At 40.6% G+C, this 19,982-nt stretch overlaps 1 protein-coding gene across 1 annotated transcript in view; it reads left to right on the forward strand.

The window, feature by feature from the left end:
- LOC101154816 (cadherin-12) overlaps positions 1 to 12,275 on the forward strand; it is a 117,808-nt gene extending 105,533 nt beyond the window's left edge. Inside the window, exons 10-12 of the mRNA XM_023950198.2 lie at positions 3,268 to 3,385; positions 4,841 to 5,092; positions 11,005 to 12,275. Coding sequence (XP_023805966.1) covers positions 3,268 to 3,385; positions 4,841 to 5,092; positions 11,005 to 11,516 — 882 coding nt within the window. The 3' untranslated portion in view covers positions 11,517 to 12,275. The remainder of the gene's footprint in view (positions 1 to 3,267; positions 3,386 to 4,840; positions 5,093 to 11,004) is intronic.
- The last annotated feature ends 7,707 nt before the right edge of the window (positions 12,276 to 19,982 follow it).

Here is a 19,982-nt window from a genome sequence, read left to right on the forward strand (position 1 = left end):
CCACTGAAAAATCTGTTAATGAGGAGTTCTCAGTTTTTAAAGCAGATTAATTGTAAAGAGTTACAGTTATATTAAATATTCCCAAAACAATTTAATTGAAACAAAAAAAAAAGTTTGGCAGAGCAGATGACCAAACAACAACAGACTGAAAAACATGACACTCAAACATAGTGAGGATGATTAACTGCAATGGGAGCAGCTGTGGATGATTGATAACCTGAACCTGGTGTGACTGACAGGGGAGAAAAAACCTGAAAACAAGAATATTAAAACCAAAAAAAAAAAAAAAACATTAGACAGAGCAAATAAAAGGCTATCCTCACAATAATGTGTATGTAAAATTAATTTGGTTGTATTTTTTTGTTAAAAATTAACATAACATCTAATAAACCTTTGAATAAGTAGATGCACTGCTTGGTTTATCACAGTCTGAGCATTTATTACACCACTACTGTAGGACTGGAAGTCTTCCTGGAAAATAAGATGGCAACATAATGAGGTTAAATGATAAAAATAGCTTTAAATTTGACAAAGAATTACAGCAGATTAGAATTTTAGAGCTTAAAGCACATGTGTCACGTCATGGAAAGCTATGAAAAAAGAGAAAAAAAGATGTTCTCAGAAAAATACCAATAAACATCTAAATTATTGTGTTTTTATGTTAAATATTTTTAGTCAAACCGGTGGATCACATTCCAGTGAAGGTAAAGCAGATCTACTGTATATTTGGACCGTTTTCCATCAGCATCTTATCACAAACACATCAGTTGTTTGTTGTGTTGATTTAGAACTGAGATAAAAATGTTCCCTAATCTTTAACTCTTCCAAAGATATGAGCCTAAATGATATGAAATTCTTCTTCCCTCCTTTACAGTTTTCTTATCCTCCCTAATCTTTTTGCCTCGCCTCCCCTGGCGCTTTCTCCCTTCCACCCCCCATTCCTCACCTCCCCATGCCGTTTCCTCAGCGGGACTCCAGCAGGTGTTGCACACAGCTGAGGCGCGATAAAGAATTTCCGATCCCTCTCTTGTAGAATCCATCACACGACTCCCTGGATGATCATCTGCACTCACACAGCTGAAATACATGCAAAGTGCTTGTTTTGGAGTGCTGGCACGCTGCGGCCCCTCTGACGGGAAATAATCTGCGGCAGCATGAATCCCGGCGAGGGAAGAGTGTGATTAACTTCATGTAAATGTGTGTGGAGAGCAGGAAGGAGAAAGAAGGTGTGCAAATCCACATCTTAGAAGAAACGTGATTTCAGGAATGAAAAAGGAAAAAAGAAATCTTGATGAGACTCACGTTAATGAGAAAAAGGGACTTCAAATGAAAGAAAATGATTATCTATGGTCTATAAAGGAGGAGCATCCATTGCTGCAAACTGCATTGGACTGAACTGACTAAACCAACACTTCCTCTCATGACTGAGCTCATTTAGTGGCAGCATTTCTGCAGTCGTCTGTCTTTACATGTGTTGGAAATCAAAATCCCTTCAAACTTGTGCAGAAAGAGACGATGTTATTACAGGAGGAGCTTTGTAATCACAGAGAGGATTAAAGTGTTTCTGATTTAAAGAAAGTAAAAAAAGAGAGACTGCAGTTGTTAGAAATGAGACAGAATGCACTGACTTCTGGGTTCTTTTGTTATCAGACACGGGTTGTGTTTAAACAAACCTGATGGTACATTTTGTTATTTCTGTTTACTGTTTTAGTCAAAAATGTTATCTACTTCTTCCCGTCAGTTGTTTTTTATGTTGTGCAAGCCCGGGAATTTTTGGTCCAATATCTGTTTAACCTCTTCCAGTAATTTTAAACACTGATGATAAACTAAAACTCCAACGTTGCTTTTCAATGGATCACAATAAATAGTTTATTTTACAGTATTTATGAGATCAAATTGAACATAAAACAAATTCTTTTTAACATTTATTTTTTTATGTATTAATTCACTTCATAACAGCAACAATACTTTTCTTGGTTGAAGAAAAGACTAAACTATTTGAGTTTGGAAAAACTTTAAAGTATTGGAAGTGAACCAATATTTGTCAAAGCATCAAGTCTATTTTGAGTTTTCAAGAAAAAGTATATGAACATAGAATTGTGTGTGAGTGTAAAAAGGTATTTTTGTGTTTCTGTCAATAACTGAAGCACCAGACTAGAATAGAATAGAATAGAATAGAATAGAATAGAATAGAATAGAATAGAATAGAATAGAATAGAATAGAATAGAAGACTGTTGAATTCTTGATTATCTTAGTCTGCATTTAATCATCAGAAATTTTAAATTATTTTAAGCAGAAAGAAGAACCACAGCTGCAGGCCTTCTATGGGTGAGGGGGCTTCAGTCAGCAGGGTCTCCTCTAAATGCAGATCAACCGTCTACATTTTACCAAATGCAATCGACCTTTTTTTAAACTCTGCTTCTTTTTTTGTTTTGTTCTTGGAGAAATGATCTGATGTTTAAGTTCTGCTCGATTATCCATCCCTCTTTGATCAGGGAATTTAAGAAAAGTACATTTCTGTCCTTTAATGAGGTTTCATGTTTGGTTAAAATGATCTATTGCTCTGATGATGCTTGGTGGACCCATGCTGTCATGGTTAATGTTACTGATTTACATGAGAGATCAATAGAGCAGCTTTTAGTTAAGGTAAGTTAGCTGCAGTCAAACACATCCTCCACTCAGCTAATAGCTTGCAGGAAATCAATAGTGTGAACTGTACATCTGCTGCACTCATCACAGCAATTTAGCCCTCTGCAGGGAATGTTGTTCTAATTCTGAGACGCCAAACAGAGGGAGCAGCACAGCCAGTAACGAGACGGGGAGGCTGATTAGTGGTTTCTGCATGTCGGGCGTCTGGGGCTGGGGGTAGGAAGAGTCCAGCAGGTCAACTGGGGGTAGGAAGAGTCCAGCAGGTCAAGTCTGCTGAGTGAGGGGCATCAGGGTGGTTACACAGCTGTGTGAGAAGAGCAGCCACTTCAGCTCCAGACTCTTTGTATCTGCTCAGTTACCTAGGATTTCGGGTTAGTTCTCTGCTGGACGCCTGTTGGGAATGACTGAATGTATTATAAATGTATGGTAAACCATTTCTGAGTTGCTCCAGTGGTTTTAAATGAAGTGAATCCCTCTTACTGAGCGTTGACGGGATGCAGAAACTTTAGCTCTCCAGTCAAACACTCAAATTCAGGTGTAAGATGATTCTGATGGTTTTAAGAAAAACATCCAGAAAGTACTCAAACCATTTGAAGACAACTTCTTTATCTTCTCAGGTGATTCAAACCTTTGGTGCAAAAGACAAAGACGTACCGAGCGCTGGACAGCAGTTCTCCTTCAGAACCCCCAAAGAAGACATGAAGAATAAGAACTTCACAATCCGAGACTTTGGAAGTAGGTTCCTTTTTTTCTTCCCATGGATGCACATCTGTGCAGCTCTGTCCTTTGAAACGCTGTGACACCATTGATCTCTTCAGCTGATAAATGATGATGATGTCCACAGGTGGGGCAAAGAAGATGTGCACCACACCTGATGAGGCACTTCCTTTTAGAAAAAAAATAAAATGTATATGCAGTATATAAATATAAACAATGCTGGATATTAATTCTGTGAAAAAGAGAGAACACAAATCTTGATAAGAAAACCCAAACATTAGGAGTTTGCAAATAACAATTAATATTTGAGTAACTGTCAAAGCAAAAGCATCAATTAGTGACTCTTTAGTTAGTCCAGATGATCCAAGAACTAGAGGAGAGATCAGTAATTGGTTGGAGTGATAACAAGCACAGGGCTGAGTTGACGCAGTCATATAAAACTCGACGCTTCAGGATACTCTGCAGCCCGGTCCTTTGAAGTCTAACCACAGAGACTTGGCATGAAAAGTGGGACGTGACAGGATGAGGCCAGGGGAACGAATGCATTCACCGTCCTTGACAAGCCCAGGTCCGAACCTCAGATCCACTTTTACCTCTCAGACACACTTTCTTACAGTTTCCCGACTGCCAGTAGCCTTGGAAACACACTCTCTGGGTAGAAAAGGTGGCCTGATTGGCAGAGACAGGAAATACAAACACCACAGGCGCTGGAGACAGGTTCAGCTCGAGATGCAGAGGGAACGCACAAACAAAAATCGCAGTTGTGCACAACATGCAAGGTGTGTTAAAATGCCTGACCTCCTGTCAGGAAAAAGTGCTTGGCTTTTTCAGATCCACAAAGTTGGTTTGACAGGGGTCAGACAGTGCGCCTGCAGCAGACAAGAGCAGGCAGGTTCAACCTGACAAGCTCCCCGTCCCTTGTACACGTTGTCGCCCTGTATTCAACTCGCAGTCCTTACACCTCCAGCTGTATTCACAAGTTGGTTCCTCTGTGTGGTTTTAGGGCAGATTCCAAAACAACAAGTCGCAAAGACCTTCAAAGACAGATGGGGTGTTTAGGGTGTGGTTAGACACCTACAGCTTTTAAAGTAAGTGCCGTAAAACAGTGAAAACTTTGATAAATCCAGCCTTTGATATGTAAAAGCTTCTCATCTCAATCTTAGGGGCATTTGGAGAGTGTTTGATATCAAACAGAGTTATCAGACAGAAAAGTTTCATCTCTCCCACTCATGGACCTTCAGACTCGTGATGGATTTCAGAGGATAGTCTCTTTGATTTCAGGTTACACTCGAAGGGGTATTTTCTTTCACTTTGTCTGGATACTTTCTAACCTGTTGAGATCAAGGAAACCCAAACTTCAGGCCTTTCCTCACAAAAACTCAAGATCCTTCTGGTCTAAATCTCACAGAATCTGGGCCTGTTTTGAACTCTGTCTTTGTGTTTTCAGATGCTTAACACTTCCCCTTCTTTCAGATAACACAGCTGGAATCGTGACCAAACGGGTTGGCTTCCGACGACGTTTACAGGAGATCTACTTCCTTCCTGTCGTGATTGAAGACAATGGCTACCCCCCGAAGAGCAGCACAGGCACGCTGACCATCCGGGTGTGCGGCTGTCAGTCGGACGGCTCTGTGCTCTCATGTAGTGCAGAAGCCATTTTCCTTCCTGTGGGTCTGAGCACCGGAGCGCTGATTGCCATCCTGCTGTGTATTGTCATCTTGTTAGGTGAGATATTTCTTCAAAAAAGGAAACGAACGACCAGAAAAATGACACAAACATCAACAGTTTATTCAGACAGCTGCCTCTAAGCTCAACAAGGTTACATTTTTTTAATCGTTTTAAGGATGAATGTGAAAGAAGCAGCTCTGCTCTCAGACAGAAAGTGGGATGGATGCATTCACATACAGATCATCTCTCTTCCCTGCATGACTCCGTAACATTAAACCCCCCAAAACCTTTTGAATGAATAAACCTTTTCCTGTCATTGTGACAAAACTGAAAGGTTCAAAGCACATTTAGCGGGATGTGAACAGGAAATGTGTAAATCACAGACCATGGTATCATCTTCTGATTTATATTCAAAGTATTTCCAGTGGTATTGTAATTATGAATATGCTGTTTTAAGCCAAAATCTAGAAACCTGTGTCATTTTCTAGGACATACTTTCTGCAGAGCAGCAGCAGTTGATTAGAAATTCACCTAAGTGGTGGGCGGGACTGTTGGCGCGGAGTAGGCCGGCGCTCGTTTCCCATCATCCCTTTGTTTATAATCTGTCCTGCTTGCTTACAGCTGCTTCCTAGCTAACATCAGTGTGGCATGTCGTTATAGGTCTTACGCCACACCTACAATTTTTTTCCAACAGTATATTTTTATTGATGGTTCGATTTGATGAAAGACATCCTCAGAATCACAATTTAAGCTTAATTTTCTGTCTATACATTCTTTCTTTATGTTTATGTGTTAAAAAACACTTTTCATCCGAGTGGGTCATTAAATATATAGCTCAGGGTAAGTTTGGTTCTTGTTTAACCAGAGTCTAGTTCTAGCTCATCCATATCCATTCTTTCAGTCTGTTAGTTCTGTCCCTCAGCGACATGAAGCATCTTCAAGAAGTTAACGGCTCACATCAACATTCTTGATCCTTGAGAATCCTCCTGGCTCTCCTGATACAAAAGAAGCAGTAGAATTCCTCCAGAAGGAAAGGGGTGACCAATGATCTTCTGTGCCTGGGGGACAATTCTCTGGAGGGATATCCTGTCTGCTGCTGTGCAGCTGGTTTGGAAAGCACACACATATGGAGGATGTAGGAAAGCTCTCCATAGAGCTCTGATAAAAGGACACCAGCAGTCTGTGTGTGAGGTGTTTGTTCCTTAACACCCTCTAGGAATAACGTCTCTGCTGGGCCCTTTTGTTCTTGGTTCTGAGACTGATGCTCCAGGACAGGAGATCCTGGCCATGCATGCACAGAAACGTACAGTTTAAAATGGTCTTCACACATTTCATACTGCTGAGTAGTTGCTGGATGTTTGCTTGTGTCTTCCTGGAGTTCATAATGCCGTCTTTGTCTTCAGGATTAGATTTTTCTCTGCACACCACTTCCACACCTCAATAAGCAGACTCATCCTCTCTGAACAGGAACCCCGCCATGGCGGGATCGTCTGCACTCTTTATGATGACGTTGCTGGGGTGAAGAAGGGGGGGCAGTAGTGCGTAAAGGGTAAAAAAGATAGATGTTATTGTAAGTCTGGGTTCACAGCGGCTTAAAACACATGGAAATGTATTTTAGGCAGTTGTAGAAGAACTACAAACAGTTTCACCTGATCTGTGTGACCCGGTTGAATCAGAGGAACTTTGTTCTGCCTCGGGCTCCAACAGCGTTGGCGGGTCTGTGACAAATGAAATTACTGGAACTTGAACAACACGTACCTTAACCTGGGTTTGATTGATGAACGTTAGTTCTCATGTGAGCCATGCAGCCAGAGACATGAGTGAGACATGAAGGCTACAAATAGACCTGGTTTGGTCCAAATGGGTCGCTGTCTGGGTGGGAACCTACTTTTAGTGCCAGAAGTGGACAGAACAAAATTGGGATGAGGGAGTGATGGATAGAAGAGTGCAGTGAAATCCTTGAGTCTCCTCTGGTTGCCATGGCAATCTTCTAGCAACAATAAGAGTTCAGGAAAGTGGTATTGATCTTCTGGTCTAAGTCTTGTCAAAAAGAGAAAGAGAGGTGACATTTTATGAAATGTCAAACAACTGACATTTCTATCCACAACTATCCGTGTTCTGTTAGGGATTTCAGCTGCCTCCAAAGTTCAAAACACATTTTATTTTTTGGAATAAATCTGTGATTTATCTATCTTCTCAGCAAAAGGGAAAAATATCTCTACAAAAACTGGTCAACAGGGGCATCTTAGGTCAAGTTGTTTGGCTCATTCTATAATAATTCCTCCACATTCACACTTTAATAAAGTTTTTAGAAACAAAACTCCAATTTTCAATTTTGCAGAGTATGAAAAAAAGGATTTATGTGATTTTTTTAATTCTGTGATCTTTCATTTTTACTTTTGGTCAGTCAAAGTTTTCAACTTGGTACATAAATTCCATTGGATCCTTTTATCACTTTTATGATTTTCTGAGCATATTGCCCCGAGTTCTAGATTATGATACCATGCTAAAAGGAGTAGTTCTACATCCAGGAGCCTCTTTGAGAAGTTCTACATGCACACAAATAACTAGAAGATCTCAGCGAAGAGCAGCTTGTTCTGTTGTTACGAGACATGAACTGCCTAGTTTTTACAAAGGATGGGTACCGAACCCAAACTCTGTTCCATGTTGCTGTCAGTATCATAAAGACACGGATTCTGGTTCTTTGTAGCTCCGATAAGAACGAGTGAAGCTCTGCAGCTCCACAGCGGCTGATGCACGGAGACAAAATGCTGTCGGCAAAGCGCGCCAAAGTTCTGTAGAACCTCCCAGCAATAGATTGTAGTTCTGATGGATCAGAGTGATGTGTACAACGCTCTGAAGAAAGGCCAACGTCGTGGCGATGAGCGGTGAAATCCGTGGTTACTTCCACGTGTGAGAAAGTGGAGCTGCAGCTGCAGAGCAGACGGTCATGGAAACAAAGCATCTTAGCCCCTTAAAAGCGTCTCCTTCATCCTGTCATGCTGCCTCATCATCATCACTTAAATGTTTCTGGAAAGAATTTGTGTTTTTTTTAATTTTATTTTAGAAGCACCGCTCAGACTCCTGAAGCGTTTAAAAGTTCTGGAGAATCTACATGTAGCAATACTGAAAATAAACAGCACTATTTCCTCAATCATACTTTTAGAATAGTATTGGTTAAGACACAGTCATTCATGGAAATCAGACAATGTTGACTGTTCCCTTTATTTAAAGTTACCAAAATAAAAGCACTGTAAATTTGCCCTGGTAAAAGCAACTTATATACGAGTTACAGTTGCAGTGCTTAACATTGTGGTCATTAACTAATCAGAATTTTACAATTGTATACAAGGAAAGGCATATTAATATCCAATTATTTTTTTATGAATCATATTTTTTCTAAAAAGAAAAGAAAATGTGTTCCAGTACAAAGTCGCGACATGTATGGCCAGACTCATGCCGATACACGACCCCTAATGTCCAGCATATATCATTCCAAAGAGATATTCTGATGAAAGGTAAACAGGCACCTGTGCTCAGGTGAGGGTCTGTACTGCAGTGGATGATGATGTTGTAAAAGGTGAAGATCATAGTTTACTGGAATCTCCTCCAGCATTCCTGCATTCTAATAAAGGAGGCAACATGAATTTGATTTTTCAATAAGACTTTTATGATTACAGGGAGGCTTTCTTAGCTCTATAAAGTCAGTCTAATCTTGCAGCCATGCAGCTGCTGCCTAATCTAACGTTTGAGCATTTCTTACAAGGTCATGGTTCTAAAAGCCTCACTTAATCCTCTGTCACTAATCTCCAGAATGATCTGCATAGTTGGGAGGAAGTACATGTAAATTTATCTGACTCACTTTTCTAATTAGTGGTGTGCGTGGCTCATCACATCTGACCTCTGCCGTTGTGAAACTGCAGTTCATGTGTGATCAAAGCATGCAGTGGATGGTAGAACGGTGGCTTTTCTTCTAGAAACTCTCTTCAAAGCTGCATGATGACTCACGCCCTCGAGGCTGAGACTGACGCCGAACCGTCACGCTGTCCCTGAGAAGGCAGAGTCTGAACTCACAGCGGGAACATTTCCACTGGACCGCTCAGCCTCTGTGCAGGATTTGGCAGAATGACCCAGTTATGCTGTCAGCTGAAAAGGGGATGCAAATGAAAGAAGCCGGCGCTGGAACTTCATTTTGTGCCGCTATTTATTACACAGTGATGTGGACGAGGTATAGCTTCTGACAACCTGTGTACATCCAGAGTGTGCATGGAACCACTGCAGAAGTCTGCAATGAAACCACCAGGGGGAGCTGGCGTACAGCAAAAGGCTTCCGAAGTTCCTCTGCCAATGAAGGAGAAGGAGAGGATCTTATATAAGGAACGGTTTGAAGGAGGAGAGCCGAATGCCTTTTTTTATCTGAGTGAATTTATTGGACTTTTTCATCTCGCTGACTGATTTCAGAGTTATTCTGCCCATTGCCCCTGGTCGGAGGTGCAGTCATTTATCACAAACCCAGAGGACAAACACATATTTTACTGCATTATTCAATGAGTAGACAGAGAAGGGGACACCGGGGATGATGGACAAAAAAGACAGATTGCACAGACAAGCGATGGGGGGAGCAGAAAATGTGCTCCTGCGTTGTATTTTTCCATAGCAGCGTCTTAAATATTCAAATCTACAACAGCCTGTGGTGGGTTGTGTGTACGATTAACGGTTGCTTTACTTATGCTAACATTGGTGACCTCCAAACCTCTGCACCGTTCTGGTTTTGTTAGAGGATTTTGCCCTCACTGCATCAACAGAGTCGAGGCAGGGAGAGGCTTGAATCCCACATCTGAGTGGGAACAAGAGCAAGGATCGGGTAATATTAGAGAGATTGTAATAAAGTACATTTAGTAAAAGCAGCTTTGCATCGGGGCAGAGATGCCTGGACATTAGAGTCCTTAACTGTAGTTCCATCAGCCCTGTAAGGCTGAGCTCAGGCACAGGAGGGCTCTGAGTTAATTACACATGTCAGCATGTTAACATGTTCATCAGTATGTAGGATGTAGTGTTCATCATCCTTGTTCTGTGAGTTAGCAGGCTAATAAGCTAATACATTAGAATGGAACTCTGCACCCTCACACTAATTGCTTAGTTAAACATGAGCAGGTATTTGTTTAAAAATGCAAATGAGAGAAAAGCGATTCAATTACTTTTGTCCTTATGATAGAGTGACTCTCTTCATCGTTTCTTCTGTGATTACAGATAATTAGCTAATGAATAAGACGTGTTTTTATTTACAAACCAAAAAACATATTTTATTATTATTGTTGTCTTTGATGACGCAGAACATTTAAACCTTTGCAGATCTTTACCTTTGTTTTCTTGACATGGATTAAAATTGTGAGTTTAAATATTGTTAACACTCACACAGGAACGGTTTCATACCTGGAGCCGCCCACCGGAACCACGGGTCCATCTGTGACCACACGCAGGTCCGCTGCTTTAGAGTCAAAGGTCCAAAGAGGGGACCCTTTGAGGGGAGTTTTTTCCCTCTCAGAGTTCATCTTAAAGATGAATTTGATTATAACAACAGTATTTGTTTCTGTGCGGTGCCTTTAAAACAACCATAAAAAATGAAGTGGGACAGCTGGTAGTCAGTGAACGCTGGCTGAAGGACTGGCAAGATTATTTTAGGCCAATTAGTTCAAATTTGCCCGTTTTTTAGAGGATCCTTTCATATTGGCATTAATAATTGGCAAACTAACAGCCTTTATGGCACTTTCTTTGGTTTAATTTGCAAAACAACAAACTATTCCATTTATCGTACAGTCAAATGTGAAGTAGGAGTCTAACAACTGTCATTCAGGTAGAAAAAATGAGCTTTGTGTTCAGACGAGACGTCAGCAAAGACTTGGCACACCAACCAAATTGAATTGATGTTTAGCCTTAAAACCTGAAAGCTTCTTCTTTTACTTTCTCAGGTATTGTGGTTCTCTATGTGAGCTTGAGGCGACAGAAGAAAAAGGAAACCCTCATGTCATCCAAAGAGGACATCCGAGACAATGTGATCCACTATGATGATGAAGGAGGAGGAGAAGAGGACACACACGCCTTTGACATGGGAACGCTCCGAAACCCCAAAGTTGTCAAAGAGAACTTGTACCGCAGGGATGTCAAACCGGAGATGAAACGGAGCCCGAAGCCGCCTGTCTCTCAGGACAGCGCAGACATCCGAGACTTCATCCATCAGCGGCTGGTAGAGCACGACTTGGACAACTCGGCCCCACCCTACGACTCCTTGGCCACGTATGCTTATGAGGGGGAGGGCTCTGTGGCAGAGTCACTGAGCTCAATCGAGTCTATCGCTGTAGACCTGGAGGAGGACTACGATTACCTTAGGGACTGGGGGCCCCGCTTTAAGACGCTGGCAGGGATTTTTGGGGAACAGTCAGAAACCCAGTCAGACTCCACAAACACAGAAAATGCTCACTGATGAAATTCACAGACTCCAGAAGAAAGAGAGATCTCGTACTTGTGTCCCACAAAGTTCTGTTATTATTTCATTTGAGCATTTTCATTCTTCTTTTTTTATGATGTACTTTGTCATGCTCAGTCCCAAAATTGTAAAAGAAAAAAAAAGTGTGAGCAGCCATTCAGGAGTGTCTCGCTTGTTCATCACATTTTTGTTTCCATTTGGGGAATACATGCGGAAGGAAATGTTCCCTGGAACATCCTTTAAAGTGCCTCAATATAATTGTTTTTAGCATTTTTTTTTTTGTCATTAGTTCTACTGTTTTTCATTTGCTACTTCATAGCATTTATCCAGAGTTATTTCTTACAACCCCATAGTTGAAGCTGACTCCGTCAGCGTGCTGAACTGTGCTCTGATTGGCCAGGGAATCCCCCCCCCCCCCCCTCCGGCTCTGTGGGGAGAATGAGGTGGCCAAAGTTTGGCCAAAGATGTTTTGAATGTTATTTATTGTTCTATTTATTTGTAGACTGGCTGAGTTTATTTGGAGGTTTGTGTATTTATCTATTTATCTCTCTGTCATCAAACTGTATTTTTATTTTTGAAGACACTTGAGGATTTTGTAATTACTAAAGGCCCACATGAAATTGTATGTTTCTGTTATAGGTGGGTCTTGTGAATAGACTTGTACTAGAGTTGTAAAAAGATGACTTAGGGCTAAATAATGCAGTTCAGTCGTGTAATAAAGCACTGTTTCTTAAATAAACAACACTTGGACAGAAACCTCGCTGATATTCACTTCGTGACAAAAACACCAACAACAAAAAAAGATTATTGATCACCGGAAGTTATGGAGACATCAAAAACACATACAAACAAAAATCAGTGATTGGAATTGTGGTAGTGGATAAAGAAAGACAAAAAGAGGAAAGCTGTTGTGACGGAAACATCAGGAAGAAGGAACAGGAGGAACTAGAGAAATACCAGAGATTAGAGAAGAACTAGAGAAAGTGAAGGTGACAGTGGTGCCTGTGGTAATTGGAGCACTGGGGGCAGTAACCCCCAAGCTGGAGGAGTGGCTACAACAGATACCTGGAAAGACCTCAGACCTCTCAATCCAGAAAAGAACAGGAACAGCTAAGATACTGCAGGACCCTCAAGCTCCCAGGCCTCTGGTAGAGGACCCCAGCTTGGAGGAATGTAGGAACGAGCATCACCTCAGGTCATCCATTCCCATTGCACAACTCATCTGTGTGACCAGTCATCACAGTTATGTGTTTATTTATTTCCTTATTTGGTTATTTTGTTATTTGGTGGTTTTTGGTTATTTGTTTTTTCTCCTGAGCTTCCATAACGGGTGAATTTCTCCTCAGTGAGATTAATAAAGTTCAATTCTACCTAAGAAACCACTTATGGAGGGTTAGAATGGAGATATTATATATTTATACAATGGTCGGGGTGAATACTCAATTCTGATTGGCTGCAGGGTGGCCATTAAAACGTGATAATGTTCATTTAAAAAAGTAGTTCCAATCAAATAACCTGAATGTTCTATATTACTATGCTGGCCTTAACACCATGAACCGAAACAACAATAACTTTGAACACACTGTAGGTGTCGTCCATGAAATTCTGATAATGGACATCTCATCAGACATTAACCCTTAACCTTTGTGCTCTCCTATGGGGTCAAAATGACCATTGAGGTGTTATCCCCACCATGACAAAGGTGGATAAAGGTGGAAAGATTTCATGTAATCCATGGACACCAGTGAAGATCACAAATCATTGAAGAAAAAAGGTTCAGAGCACTGTCTAGTGGGTCTAGATGACCCAACTCCCAATGGTAAAGTGCCTACGATAGCACAAGGGTTAAAATGTTTTACAGACACAGATTTTTGGTTTTAGCTTATTTTCTTTTAATCAATCAAGCATTTTTTTTTTTGCTAGCTGCATGACAGACATTTACACATTCCTAATGCACACACACACACACACACACACACACACACACACACACACACACACACTCTGCTGAAATTGTGTTTCAAGTAAGCACTCTTTTTGAGGGGAGTTTTCATAAATCTGCTCCTGTATATGCCCCAAAAAAAAGGTTAATCTTCAACGTCATGCCAATGACTGACTGTAGAAAGGTTTGACCCCCGAGCTGGTTCTGCAGCTACAGGAGGAACATAAAGCCCCCAAACTCTGGTGCATACTGATATACTCTGGAGTGAAATGTGAGGACATCTGTTGGACGGCTGAAGCTGGGGTCATGCGATGGGACGGAGACACAGAGGAGGCAACCGAACCGGCCACCAAATGGGAAAACGATGGAGGCAGCACCATGTTCCAGTGACAAACACTGAGGAGAGCTTTGTAAACAATGCTTTCAGTCCTCAGTAACCATGGTAACACAGGAAAACAGTTAGACAGAATTCATCCAAATCCACACAAAAGCTCTTTCTATAATCAAAATGAGGCTGACGTTCAGATCTCTCTACTGATGGTAAATCTCAGACGTTTTTGGAAGTGATTTTTGTTCAGGAAATAATTCATGACTGCAGTAAATCATCTTGATGGATCCTCAACATTACAGAGACTACCTGCTGTGACATTTCCAGGTTTTATGACCAAAATCTGCAGACAATTTTAACAAATAGTCTGATGCAGACATCCATGAGTTTTTCATCTTAGAATCTCAAAAGAGAAAAACAGAACTTGGAAACAAATTACAATACTTTAACAGTAACATATTCTGTGTTTTGTCAATAGAAAAACAAGATGTGCGTGTAAGACAAACTCCTGAAAAGAGAGGGAACATTTCTGAGCCTCACCGGTCTCAGTCAGACATCAAAGTGGACTATTTGTCCGGCTGCTGAGCCGAGTGGCTGTGTCCGATCCCGACACGGTCCGGTGGAGACCTAATAGAAGGTCTGGGAAGAAGCCAAAACAGTGACAAACAATCCAGATCTTTAATCAGTGGATGTAAAGTGACCCCCACTTCCCCGGTGTAGCCCTCTTTCAAACCCAACAGGTACATCCAAGCAGACAATACTTTAAAGAAATGTCAGAGATGACAAAAAAAAGTCTGTTTTGGCAGTTCAGAAAATGGGAGTTTGGTGATCCGTCATTTCTGTGTGAACAAACCAAACAGGGACTATAACAGGTGCAGCAGATGTTCTAAACATGCAAAAGCATTAATGTGTTCTCTTTTAACAAGACAGCGATTAAAATAATATGTTCTTTGGAAGGTTTCCAGCCGTCTCTTCCCTGAACAACCCAGCAGCCTCATTGCTCGTCTTTTCACTGGCAGTGCTCCTCCAGTAAATCCATAAAATCAGAATGACGCCCTCCTCGTAAACCGCATATCAATAATTGAATCACTGCGACAATTTGACTTTCAAACGGAAGGAAAAGCATTAGGAGCTCCAGACGCTGCCAACACTGTTTGGTCGCGAACCAACGTGTTGAGAACATTCAATTACAGTGTTGTTGAAGCAAAGCTGTCATGATTCAACAGTGATGTGTTGCCGTGTCACCTGCTGAATAATTTTCCATTTCTACAGGCACTTTTGTTTATGCAGAAATAAATGAACATTCAGCATCAATACAGCTTCTCTCTTAATGCTAAGCAGTTTGCTGAGCAAATGAGCCTCAGTCTCTAATGAACCCCTTCACTGTACCACACCTGCAGGCTAAGGATTAACGCACTAATACATATGTATGCTTTAAATAATGGCAGCCACTTTGTACCACTCTGCATGCACTTTGTTTTCTGAGGGTCTGTTGCTTCTGGAAATGCAGATGTCTCCTCTGCCTCTAAGTGCTCTCTAGCCTGTTCGCTTTGCAGGGACGTGTTGATCTTCTGCACTGCTTTTATTTTGCCATTTCACATTATTGTGAAAGCCTTTATTGTACAGCAAGAGACATCTGAACGAATTCAGCATCATGTTCTCTGAGGGCATTAGCACACAGCTTTGGGACCGTATCTGAGACACATATGCAGCTATTATGATGGAAAACTGTCATACAAAGACAACAAAAATCAAGATTAGGACAAATCATTCAAATATAGTTTCCTTGTAATGCACACGTTTGTAAAATTGTTTTTGTGTTAAAAAAAAGACGTAAGAAAACAATATTTAAACCAAACGAGTCATCAATTTACTGAAAAGTCCAATCAGCTGATGTGACATTAAGGAGTCTGCAGATGTTCTTCGCTGATATTTGTCTCAATAAATGTAAAGAAAACAGACCTTTATCTGACATAACTACTGTTTGTATTATTCAAATGCATATTTGTAGATTTATCTAACAAGGCTAGAAAAATCTGAATATGAAAGTCAACAATAAACGAAATACAAAAACTCCTGTAAATTCATTTATTCATTGATTCATATCTGAATAGGTTAGTTCAAAAGGGGCCCAAGTCCAAGAGGTGTGTTTTTCCAGGAAATGATTTTAATTGAATAGCTTGAAGGGAGGCTACACCAAATGATTAATACTTTACCAAGATTTAGCACCAGTTCATAGCTTACAAATGCTAGAATATGAAGCACCTCACTTTTATCATTTTAGAGGACTAGCAAACTGAAGTCTCTGGACTTGGGCCCTTCTTGAATTAAACAGGGGTGCTGCCATCTGTGGGATAAAGCTAAACCCATGCAAGAGAGGCCCAAGTCCAGGAATTTTACACTTAATGTATTTTAAATGTCAACCATAGTCAATACATTATAACAGACTGTTTTGCACATAATCAGATAGAACATAAAATATCTCTATTTTGAAAAAATGTGGACTTGGGCCCCTTTTGAACTAACCGATTAATAATTTTGCCAACAGGCCAAAACCTATTGATAGGCAAGTCACAGAAGTTTCATATAAATTAGACCAAATAATTATATCAAACTGTAAATAGAATCAAACAAAAGAGAGAAGTTCCTAATTTAAAATTTCAAAAACCTTTGATGTATGTTAAAAGACTCGATTTAAAAGTGATGGAGTCAGCAGTAAAACTGTTAATGTTAGGATGCTAAAATAATCCAACAAAGAACCTTTCTGAAGTCAGAGGGTACTTTTTTAGAATGTTGCATAGTGGGAAATCTTTATGTTCTACTGAACAGTGTGATCCCATCAAATATTGTATCTGTGTTTTGTCATTTCTATTTAGGAATAAAATGTTTTCTTTTTCCTCCATAACTGTCTTTGGTTGGCTCTTCTCTTTGCTTTCCACATCATACATGTCTGTAAACCCAAAGTCCAGCAGGTTTGCCACATGAAAACATCCCCGGCTGCATAATGTCTTGGTTCCTGCAGCAGTCGGGTTCTCTGTGGGACCCCTGACACCACAGCAGCAATAGTAATAGTATTATTAGCATGCGCTGTGAGCTGTAGGTAAACAACCAGCGCTGCCGTCGTGTGTTTGGTGGCATTTTTGCAGAACATTGCAAACAGAAACATACAGTAAATGTCAACAGTAAAACCTTTTGGAGGCTCTGCTGTGTGGATCTGCCTGAACGTCGTCATAGTGACCTGGGAGCGCGTGCAGAAGTATGAAATATTTATGCAAATAATGATTCAGCAGAGCAGCTATCTGATATGAACAGTGATGATGTTGTTGACTCGGAGTAACAGTTTGTATATGTTCCTGCTCACATTCAGTCTTTTTCCTCTGGTTGAAGGTCACATAACCTTTTTTTTTTAGGTTGAACTGTTGATGTCAGACTGAAACAAAGCTCTGCATTCCTACATTCCTTTGTCTCATCTAAAACACAAAAACAACAATCTACTTCTGTTTTCACTTGTTTGATTCGGTTTGCAGAAAAAAAAGGCTGTGTTTCTTTTCAGTTACTGTATTTGCAGTTTTCAGGCTGCTGACAAATTCTTCTTCAGAAAATGCATCTGAGATTGTTTATAAAGCAATCTTTCCTCTGAATCGATATTTACATCTGTATGTGGTGATGTTAGTGCTGCTTTCACACCCTCTAAAGATGCTTTTAATGCAGAGAAAAAAGTTATGTTTAGTAACTGATGGGACTTTAAAAAAATTGCACGTATATTCATACGTGAAAATCAACTGGTAAAAAATGTAAACCAACATCGAACATGCGTTATTATTGCGCTGCTTTTATGCCATGCATTAGTGATTCCTGCGTCAAGTACGTGATCTGAACATGATATGTGCGCCGTATACGTGATATAAAAGTTATCCATCAGTGAAAAGTCCGTTAGACAAACGTGGACAAAAATATGCAAATGCATCTCACAAAAGTAACACACAATTGGGTAAGATTTACGAAATAGTTGCACATAAACTACGTAAAACATGCGAAAACTGTGTAATTCTCAACCAACCCACACTTTTAAACAGCTCAAAACTGAATTCACAACAGAGATCTGCGCACATTGATGAATGACAAACGCAAGAAACATTTATGAATGATATACAGTACAGACTAAACTTTCGTCTGTACTGTATATCACACATGGATCGTGGAAGACCAAAGTTTCATACATGGAAAATGTCCAAAATGTGGGTAGTGTCTGTGTGACACAACCTTAACTCTGAGTATTGATGTTTTAACTGTGAAAATAGAAATACCAACAGACTTTTGACTCACCGTTTTGTACCAGGTTTGTTTTTATCCTGGCTAAGTCAGAACCGCACTGCTCGGAGTTTAAACCGGTCCACATCTGTGGATTCAAACCATTTGTTTCCTTCATTGCATGGCATTTTGTCCCTTAAAAACGGACACAGAATAATTCTTTAGCTGTATTTCTCCTCTGGGATGTGTTTCCTTTTCTTAGAGCTAACGCCATACTGGTCCAGGGATGCATAAGTGTGCATGGCCCAGTTAGAACAGCCTTTTGTTGTGTTAAGTCTGAGCACATTGGTTGAGGATTACATGTCTGGGTACTCCTTCCAAAGTCTCCCTCCTCTTATTTGTAAAAATAGACAGTTTCCTCTTTGTCTTGCTTGTGCAGGTTTCTGTCGTCTGTTTGAAGTGCAAATCCTCCAAATGCATCAAGTAATGCTGCAATGAATGCTGCTCATTTTTGTTTGCGTTAAGCAGCTTTCTTCGAAGTTTTCAGAGCTGTCACACATCGCCGAGCTTCCAAAAACTGGGCCAAGATGGTTCAAATATCCAGGTACTTGTTCAACTTCAGTGATGTTTAGGAAGACTTTCTTTCCTTCCACCTTTTTTCCCATGACATTCAATTTGCATCCAGATCTGCTGTGAGATCCTGAGACGCGCTGATTTTGGCTGAGCATCCTTGCCTGAAGCTTTGCTTCTTATCACTGCAGATAAAGTTAATGCGTGGAGGACCCAGACTTCCTGAAGAGATTTGTCTACAGATCTGTGAAATTAAACAGATTCCAGATTGACAAAGACAGTTTGTCACACTTTGAGAGAAGCTCCAGACAGATGAGTATGAGGATATTTTTAATTGTTTAAAATAAAAATCTCATTTTTTAAATTATTTTTAATTATTTAAATGTTTAGTTCTGCTCATAATCTTTACTATCAATGTGCTGAACGTAGTAGGAAATGACTAAATGACTTTGTGAAAGAGTCCACTTTGTGGAAAACTGTCCACTTTGGAGGAATTTGAATCTGTTCATTGAAAGCATTTGTGAGTTGCAGCAGCAGTTTTAGACAACAAGCTTTGGCTGAATGGCTTTTCCAAATCAGTCAAAAGATGTCCGATGAGATCAAGGTTGGACTTTGTGAAAGTTTCCACATCCACGTCTGCGGAGACCTTCACTTTCCAGAAAACGACAAGGGACGAATGAAAACCAAGAGTATATGGTAGGAACAGACTTTGGCTTTTTATTAAGAACAATCTGGCGCAAACCAAGCAAGGTATAGAATAGGTGTGAAGAAAATGAAGATGAATATAAGGATAAATAAAAATAAATATATAATAATAATATGGTGTGACAGTTCTCATGTTTGCGTTCCGTGCTCTGTGATTGGTCAAGAGTTCAGAGTGACGGCTCGGGGAAGATGCTAACTTTATGGCGAGTGGTTTTAGTGCACATTGTCCTGACGGGAGAAGACTGAAAAGGTAGGGTCCAGGATGAGAGGGGTCTTTTTTGAGTCTACCAGCCGCTTCCTGACCCTGGACCGGTACAGGTCCTGAATGGAGGGAAGGCTGGAACCAATAATCCTCTCAGCAGATCTGATGATCCTCTGCAGTCTGTTCCTGTCGGGTCTGGTTGAGCCCGAAGACTGTGGTGTCGTCTGCAAACTTCTGGATTTTCACAGAAGGGGCTCCTGATGTGCAGTCATTGGTGTAGAGGGAGAAGAGCAGTAGGGAGAGAACACACCCCTGGGGGGGGCCAGTCTTCAGGATCCGAGTGTAAAACTTTTTTGACTGAAGAGCCAAAAGAGAGAAGACTCGTCATGACTGATATAGAAAAATCAGAGGCAATGGAAAAAGTCAAGCAATCAAAGCTAAAATAAAACTAAAGAAGACTAACAA

Source organism: Oryzias latipes, chromosome 20, assembly GCF_053564925.1.
Source record: "Oryzias latipes strain Hd-rR chromosome 20, Olatipes_Hd-rR_3.1".
Classification (NCBI taxonomy): Eukaryota; Metazoa; Chordata; class Actinopteri; order Beloniformes; family Adrianichthyidae; genus Oryzias; species Oryzias latipes.